The 9,209-nt window shown below is 37.1% G+C and overlaps 1 protein-coding gene across 1 annotated transcript in view; it reads left to right on the top strand.

Annotated features, from left to right (window-relative positions):
• Nucleotides 1–8,519, top strand: part of LOC137634472 (dynactin subunit 4-like) — a 54,946-nt gene extending 46,427 nt beyond the window's left edge. The window contains exons 8-9 of the mRNA XM_068366892.1: nt 2,053–2,248; nt 5,948–8,519. Of these exons, the coding sequence (XP_068222993.1) occupies nt 2,053–2,248; nt 5,948–6,143 (392 nt within the window). The 3' untranslated portion in view covers nt 6,144–8,519. The remainder of the gene's footprint in view (nt 1–2,052; nt 2,249–5,947) is intronic.
• Nucleotides 8,520–9,209: the final 690 nt, after the last annotated feature.

Below are 9,209 nucleotides of genomic sequence, written 5' to 3' on the forward strand. Positions count from 1 at the left end.
CAAAACAGATATGTCCTATATAAACTATTAACAATGTCAAAAACAGATATGTCATATATAAACAATAAAAAGACTCATGTCAGCCTGGTCAACATAAAAACATTTGCTCCAACTCTATTTTTGATACTCCTGAATTTACTTAGGGTACGTAATTGAAAAGGTAATACTTCCTCACTTTGATCGCCTGTTTCTGTGTTTTCCTCTTTATTGTTTTGTCTTGCTGGAGAATCCATGGGAATTTCAGCTTATTTCTGTTTAACCCTTGAAACAGGAACGGTTGCATAGCGTGTAGACTCGTACTAACTTTGAATGTACGAGCGCCTTCATAAACCCCAGTAGCGTTATAGTGAGACAAGTTAGTGACTGAGTTTGCAAGCAAATGGCAAGAACTTATCTGAAACCTAATGGAAAATGATCCAAATTAGTTGAAACTTAGTTCACTTCTTCAGAAGTTAAGGGAATCGTACATAATATGTGACTTTTTACTATCTTTAGGGTGAGAAGCACTGACTCTTCAGATTTTAAGATCAGTACAACCTGTTCATTCTTCTGCCTCACAATCTAATTTAGCTGCCTTTGTAGAGTGTGGAATTGCAAGGTTTTGGGTGTGGAAGGAAATGTCCATGCACGGCGGTCTACAGGACGGGAGTTCAAGACCCACTCAAACTCAGTAGTTTCCTGTAGTTTGCTCAACCTCGCCTCCCTCGTGAGTTAGGAATGGGGAGTGTGGGAGAGCCTATAGGTAGGTCCACCTGCTGAATCATCAGCAGCCTTTGCCTGTCCCTCCCTGGTCCTAGCTTGATATGTATACAGTACATTATAGTCAGTTTCTAGGATATGGTCTTGTCATTTGCCTGTGCCATTCATGAGTGACCTTTAAACTTAGGATTTTTACCTTTACTGGTAAGAGGATGTATTTATTGAAGCTAAAAAATTGGGGAAAATTTTTTCAAAACTTTTAAGGGTAAGTTTTGATTAAACCAAGCTGCTGGAGAAGCAGCAATATGAACAACAGGGAAAATTCATAGAAAAAAAAATAGTATATTCCTTACATTTATTGTGAAATTTATTATTATTATTATTATTATTATTATTATTATTATTATTATTATCATCATCTAAACTACAACCCTAGTTTGAAAAGCAAGATGCTATAAGCCCAAGGGCTCTGATAGAGAAAAATAGCCCACTGAGGGAAGGAAATAAATGATATGAGAAAAAATTAACAATAGAATATTTAAAAAAACAGCAACAATAGCAAATAAAATATGTCATATATAAACTATAAAAAGGCTTGTGTCAGCCTTTAGTTTCTGTACTCGATTTGAATGACCCATTCAGTCTATCGTAAAAAAAAGTAATTCAATCAGTTAAAATTGTAGTGGTTCTTCAACCACTACAATTTTAACTTATATTTTATAATTTATAATTAATAAATTTATAATTTATATTTCCAATATTAAATTGAAATTCATTGAACCTTTTTTTAAATTGATGTTTTTTTTTTATTTTTAACTGTTCATAGTTTATACTTAAAATATCTATTTAACCATTACTGATTTTGAAGATTGTATATTTTTCATTGATTACTTTTCATATATAGTTTGTTTATTTCCAATGTTTTTAATGATTTTCATTATATACTTATTCATTATTTCTCATATATTGTATATTTTCTTATTTCCTTTCCTCACTGGGCTATTTTTCCCTGTTGGAGCCCTTATAGGGCTTATAGCATGCTGCTTTTCCAACTAGGGTTGTAGCTTAGCAGCAGTAATAATAATAATAATAATAATAATAATAATAATAATAATAACAACAACAACATGATTATTATTATTATTATTATTATTATTATTATCATTATTATTATTATTATTATTATTATTAGCCAAGCTACAACCCTAGTTGGAAAAGCAAGATGCTATAAGCCCAAGGGTTTATAATAATAATAATAACAATAACGTATCTGATATTTCCAATACGATAAATGATGTCACTATATACGAGCCTTCTCTGCGTTGCGATCTTAACCCTCGTGAATAATTCCAGGCGAGGAGCTAGCAGAGGCCGCCAGCCTAAACACGAGCAGCCTGGTCCGCGTGGTGGAGATTCCCCGCGAGAAGGATGACTTGACCCTCTCGGCCGAAGTGGCGTTGCCCCAGGGACAGCTGGTCTTGGCGGCTCGCGACGACACTGCCGAGTACGACGACCAGGATTCCAATTCCACATATAAGGATGATCCTCAGTAAGTCGGATGTACTGTATATGTTATTAACCATTATTAGTTACAGGATGTTCTTGATATTATTAACTGTTATCTGTTACAGGATGTCCTTCATGTTATTAACTGTTATCTGTTACAGGATGTTCTAAATGTTATTAACCGTTCTTTGTTACAGGATGTTCTTAATGTTATTAACCGTTCTTTGTTACAGGATGTCCTTAATATTATTAACCGTTCTTTGTTACAGGATGTTCTTAATGTTATTAACCGTTATCTCTTACAAGATGTTGTTATAACTGGTTTTTGTTACTGTATGTTCTTAATGTTATAAACCATTTCTTGTTACTGTATGTTCTTAATGTTATTAACCGTTATCTCTTACAAGATGTTGTTATAACTGGGTTTTGTTACAGGATGTTCTTAATGTAATTAACTTTTCATTGTTACAGGATATTCTTAATGTTAACTGTTATTTGTTACAGCAGGATATTATAAAAGTCTAAGGGCTATGAGAGAAACTGCAATACATTTCAAGAAATTATTATCATTATTATTATTATGGGCCAAATAGCAAGAGTGTTAATGAGTCCTATATGGGGAAAGGAAAACTGAAATAAAAGATTAAGAAAATTGAATTATAAAATGCAACTGATTTTAAACGAGGTCACTTGATTTAGTTGCAGACACAGGTGAATTCTTCCTTTAAAACTCTTTGGTTATGTTAAGGTAGAAGAGCAGATCTTCTAGATGGTAGAATGTTCGTTACTTTACGAATGCACTGGACCCAGGAGTAGGTATTTTCAGGACAGTAATATAAGTCTAGACAAAGACGGCTGAAATTGTTGGGGAGTTGAGACTTCTTACCATCACCGAGGTCCTACGCAAAGGACCTTGGTTAGACCCCGCCAGTCGTCTCTATCTTGAGCTTTTAAATCGATACTCCTCCATTCATCATCTAGTTCATGCATCATAGTCCTCAGCCATGTCGGCCTGGGTCTTCCAACTCTTCTAGTGCCTTGTCGAGCCATGTCAAACGTTTGCTGAACTAATCTGTCTTGGGGAGTGTGAAGAGCATGTCTAAAACTATCTCCATCTACCCTTCAGCATGATCTCATCCACACATGTCAGTGTAATCCCATATAGTTTCATTTCTAATCCTGTTCTGTCTTCACGATATCAAAATATGGGGGTCTATGTAGTTAAAAACAAGAATTTCTTTTATTTCAAAAAAATTTACATACCCGCTTAGAATCGCATACTATTGCACAACAGTCCAACATATAGAAAACACTTGAGACCGTGTATTATTCGTTGCCAACATACTAAATATCCAGTCACAAATATATGCCGATCGATATTGTCCCGTGAAAAATAGATCTGATAAACAGTTTTGTGTTGGCTGATGGATCTATAATGCATAACTAAAATAGCAGTCTGGGAATTGCAATCTTATATACTTCCTTTGATAAAAAAAAGGGATCCTATAGAGTTGAACAAAATAACTATGATTCCATGGACCACCATTCACTGAACTTTATTTTCGTACAGAGCGTGTAAAGTACTTGTAAACAATCCTTGCATCCATGATAGATGAGCACATGTCACTTGGAGGCAGTTTACGTCTGACAATATTTAACAGCAGTAGATAAAAAAAGTGTATCACCTGTCTTGTTACATATTGAATACCTTGGTCTCTCACAGGTTTTATGTGAAAGGGCTCTCTCTCTCTCTCTCTCTCTCTCTCTCTCTCTCTCTCTCTCTCTCTCTCTCTCAACATATATAGAAACAGCATATGTAAATATGTAGGGTTTTAAAGGTGGGAAATAAATCACAAATACTTCTAGGGGAAACTAGAGGGGCACTCAGTTAAGCGTAGACCTTCCCTGTGGCAGCTTATTTCTCGACCTTGACCTTCGACCTTAACACGTATTGATTGTATTTAGAACTATGAAATAAAGGTCTCCACATACATCCCATTCCTCCCTCTTTGGCACTTTTGAGTGTCTGCAGGAGGGGAGGAGTGTAAAGCTGTATAGCAGTCGATGAAAAGACATTTTAAAAGATCAAACTCATCGAAACAGTATCCAGAAACTGGACATGAATTACCGACAATATCAATCTGAATTTACCTAAAAGGAGGCACGAGTAGACATTATTTTCTACTCAGACAAATTACTCTAGAAATTTTACAGTATATGAATATCTTCCATTAAGACTGTTTTTATGTTGACCAGGGTGACATGAGTCTTTTTATTGTTTATATATGACATATCTGTTTTTGACATTGTTAATAGTTTATATAGGACATATCTGTTTTTGACATTGTTAATAGTTTATATAGGACATATCTGTTTTTGTCATTGTTAATAGTTTATATAGGACATATCTGTTTTTGACATTGTTAATAGTTTATATAGGACATATCTGTTTTGACGCTGTTACTGCTTTTAGAATGATATATTGTTAATTTATTCTCATCATTTATTTATTTCCTTATTTCCTTTCCTCACTGGGCTATTTTTCCCCATTGGAGCCCTTGGGCTTATAGCATCTTGCTTTTCCAATTAGGGTTGTAGCTTGGCTAGTAATGATGATAATAATAATAATAATATAAGCCAAGCTATAACCCTAGTTGGAAAAGAAGGATGCTGTAAGCCCAAGCGCTCCAACAGGGAAAAAGCCCAAGCGCTCCAACAGGGAAAAATAACCCAATGAGGAATGGAAATAAGGAAATAAATAAACAAGATAAGTAATAAATAATCAAGATAAAGTATTTTAAGAATAGCAACAACATTAAAAACTACTAAACAAACAAGAGGAAGAGAAATAAGATAGAACAGTGGGCCCAATTGTACCCTCGAGCAAGAGAAAGTTCCTAATGTTGTTCGTACAAATGGGTCATGTGATCTAACCAGCCATCTTCTGCACTGCCTTTACTTCACCACATGCCAGAATGACCCTTGCGCCATGCTGGGTCAAATCACGTACAGCCTCTAGAAATTGGTGTCCAATGTACATCGTTCTAAAGTACTTGTAAAGATTATGGTAATGCCGTGATTACTTGGTTCTTCAATGTATTTGTTTCTTGGCCAAATTCTCCCCTTTTGTAAATCAAATTTAAATCTTAAGGAAAAGTCATTGGTCATTGGGGCCTAGTATGATTGGCTCTCGACACTCGCTCCCTAAAACACTGTTATTTAGCGTAGAAAACCCAGGAATGTGTGCATCCCCCTTTTCCTATCACTTAAAACATGGGAGAAGTACAAGAGGAAGGCCAAGGTTTGGGTGGATGGATGGAGTGAAGAAAGCTCTGGGTGATAGGAGGATAGATGTGAGAGAGGCAGGAGAGCGTGCTAGAAATAGGAATGAATGGCGAGCGATTGTGACGCAGTTCCGGTAGGCCTTGCTGCTTCCTCTGGTGCCTTGGATGACCGCGGAGGTAGCAGCAGTAGGGGATTCAGCATTATGAAGCTTCATCTGTGGTGGATAACGGGGGAGGGTGGGCTGTGGCACCCTAGCAGTACCAGCTGAACTCGGTTGAGTCCCTTATCAGGCTGGGAGGAACGTAGAGAGTAGAGGTCCCCTTTTTGTTTTTGTTTCGTTTGTTGATGTCGGGTACCCCCAAAATTGGGGGAAGTGCCTTGGTATATGTATGTATGTATTCCCTTCTGTGTAGCCTGACTCGGAAAAAAACTTCTAATGCAATTTCTTCTCCCACAGAGTGGTCGCATGGCGGAGAGCCAACAAGGTCGGCGTGAACCTCCTCGTGACTCCGAAGGCAGACGCCGACCGAGCATTCGTGGGATTCATCCTGCGATACGACTACACCAACACCGTTGCGACGGCCACCGAGTCCCGCACCGTCACCCTGAACATGCCTATTATTGTAGACGTTGGTCCCGTGGAGAAGGAGTAATGATGGGTGGTATATTAATTAGATGATATTGTCTACTGAATATTTATATTTAATTTAATTCGCTATAGGAAGGGCAATATATCCTCTGGCCAGTGAAGGCAACCCAACTTCGACTGTAGCCTGAGTAACCAGTAAAAGCAACTCGCGCTTTCAGGTGCGACCATGATAACTCTAGCCTGAAGTGACCTCGGTGTATTTGCACGGTTTATGTCGTATGTCTTTCCAAGTTGCTGGATCAGAGGCCCAGTGGTGCGATCTTTTCGCTTAGCATACGCAGCACATTTTTAGATTGTTGCTTTTCACGTTAATGGCATCTAGAAGGTTGTCTGCTTGTGCGCTTCACTCCATAATGATTTGACTGAATACGCTACGTGAAATCTGTAAGTGGTGATTTCTAATTTTATTATCTTTAGAAATTACTGTATGTAATACTTAGACATTACCGTTAATTCCAGTTTAGATTTAGGCCTAACTTGTAGGTGATTGTGTTAATTATGGTGACTGCTGGAAATTCAATAGGATTATATAAGATTGTATTTAAAGTGCTTAGAAATGTGGAAGCCTTTTTGAGATTCGTGTAATCTCTCCCATTCTAATTGGATTGGAATCTTGGTTGGCGATCATAGGTAAGATTTAGGTTCACCTTGATGGTTTGGATGTGTTATGGGGAGATTGGTCGCAGCTCATTTGACGAGATTGGTGTTAATAGACGTTATAAGCTTGACCTAACGTGCATTATCCAACGAGCCCTTTGTACCTTGGTGGGTCTCCCAATTAATAGCTTCCTGCTGTGTTGCCTTAACCCTTTTACCCCCAAAGGACGTACTGGTACGTTTCACAAAACTCATCCCTTTACCCCCATGGACGTACCGGTATGTCCTTGCAAAAAACTGCTATTTAAATTTTTTTTTGCATATTTTTGATAATTTTTTGATACTTCAGGCATTTTCCAAGAGAATGAGACCAATCTGACCTCTCTATGACGAAAATTAAGGCTGTTAGAGCAATTTAAAAAAAAATATACTGCAAAATGTGCTTGAAAAAAAAATAACCCCTGGGGGTTAAGGGTTGGAAAGTTCCAAATAGCCTGGGGGTAAAAGGGTTAAGAATTCCTTCACTGATGCTTGATCTATAATCAATTTGACAAAAGCTGCAACTGATGGATTTTAATTTACTTGTCGAGTCTCTTCAGTCAATATTTTCACCCCTCTCTGTATCAGTATTTTCATCGGCTTTAGTACTCGGAAATCTTTGAATGCATCCTGCCATCAGGTATCTTCATTGCATTCTTAATCTAGTCTTGGAAGACGTCTGTCAACTCATCGTTGTTTCAATTTTTAGAATTCAAGCAAAGCTTTCGTCTTCTTTCACCGTATTGACTTGTTCGGTAACTGAACAAAATATCACCTAGATAAGAAGAGTTTCTTTACTCTGTCATTTCCTCCCTTTACTTTTGAAAATGTATGAAATATTGAACTTGTGACTACATTGAATATCCCAAAGAAACATTTCTACCCTGACCGATCATGAAGCTATTTTACCTATGTAGAGCGAACACGTCGGTACAACTCGCTCCGTTTCTGTAAAATGGCATAGGAGTAGAGCTTGCTTCAACCTAATGGTATATCTTGATATCTTGTCTTTACTATTCACATAATGTTTTTGAGCTTAGGGTAGTTAACAATTAATGGGATGTCTTTTAAGCATACTTTAGACTTTGAGAATGAAGAAGGGTCTGTGACAACTATTGTGGATGATATATTCAATATAGAAAGAACAAAACTGGCTCTGGTAAAATGTATCGCGTACTCTCTACGTTTTTACTAAATGTATGCCATACATTTTCCCTCGTCTTTGCAGTATATTTTGAGGAATTTAGAAAATTTATTTTGAGAGGAGAGTTAACTATCTCGTCATTATCTCAGTGTGCAAATAATTTGACAATTTTAAAGCATTGGCAGCTAGTTTCAGTATGGGCAGCGTCTTTCTTTGTATCAGTATGGTATATTTGAATTTTAGAGTGACCGATGCGAGAAAATCAAGTATAATTTACCATTATATAAAAGTTTCTCTAGAAAATATAGTGATTACACTTATTTGATGTATTTCTTTAAACCAGAACTGGATTTGTTCACTGGGTGTTTATTGCCAGAATTAATTATTACAATTTGAATTCAACAAAATGTCATAAACATCTTGTAGTGGATAGTTACTATTAATATTTATAATAGGACATAGGTTGGAGACCACATTTTTCTAGCTTTGTAGACAAAGAGAAGAACTAAAAAAGAAGTGATATATATTTATTTCAAAGGAGTTTTAAATTGGTTACGAAACGTGTGTATATATTTCCTCTTGTTCCGATGTTGTGTGTTCTTTTCAAAAGGGTATTTTTAAATATTTAACTTAGCCGGTGAATATATAATAGCTGTTGCTGCTCAGCGGCTCGACAGAAAACACACTCAAAAACTCGCGAGCGATCGCTATGAAGGTTGCGGGTGTGCCCACCAGCGCCAACTATCGGCTAGATACCACTCCTGCATGTAAACAAACCCTTCAATTCTTCTCTGTCGACCTTGACGACAAGACGTATCAATACTCGCTGTATAACCTGGAGTTTTCTCAACATATTTGGTGAAGTACTTTATTTTGGTTTGAGCTTTCGCAGTGCAGGTGTTTTTCCTCAACTTAAACTCTTGAACTCTTTATTGAACAGATTTAATTGTTGATGACTTGGATTGTTTTTTGGACTTTCTTTGACTAATTCAAAATGGCTGACCCTTCACAAGTACCTAGATTTCGTAAGTGTAATGCTAGGGACTGTAATAGGCATCTTCCAAAGGCATCTCTCGACCCACATACTGTGTGTTCCAATTGTCGGGGTAAAACCTGTCAATTGGGAGATCGGTGTGAGGAATGCGTGGGCCTTTCGGAATTCGATTGGCTCGAATACGATAAGTATGCACGTAGGCTAGAGAGAGATAGGGTAAGGAGGAGTTCCTCTAGGTCAGTAGATTTTTCCTCTCCACATGCCCCTGAACCTAATCCTTCCCCTGTAGTGGTTGT

The sequence above is a fragment of the Palaemon carinicauda genome, chromosome 44 (assembly GCF_036898095.1).
Source record: "Palaemon carinicauda isolate YSFRI2023 chromosome 44, ASM3689809v2, whole genome shotgun sequence".
Taxonomy (NCBI): Eukaryota; Metazoa; Arthropoda; class Malacostraca; order Decapoda; family Palaemonidae; genus Palaemon; species Palaemon carinicauda.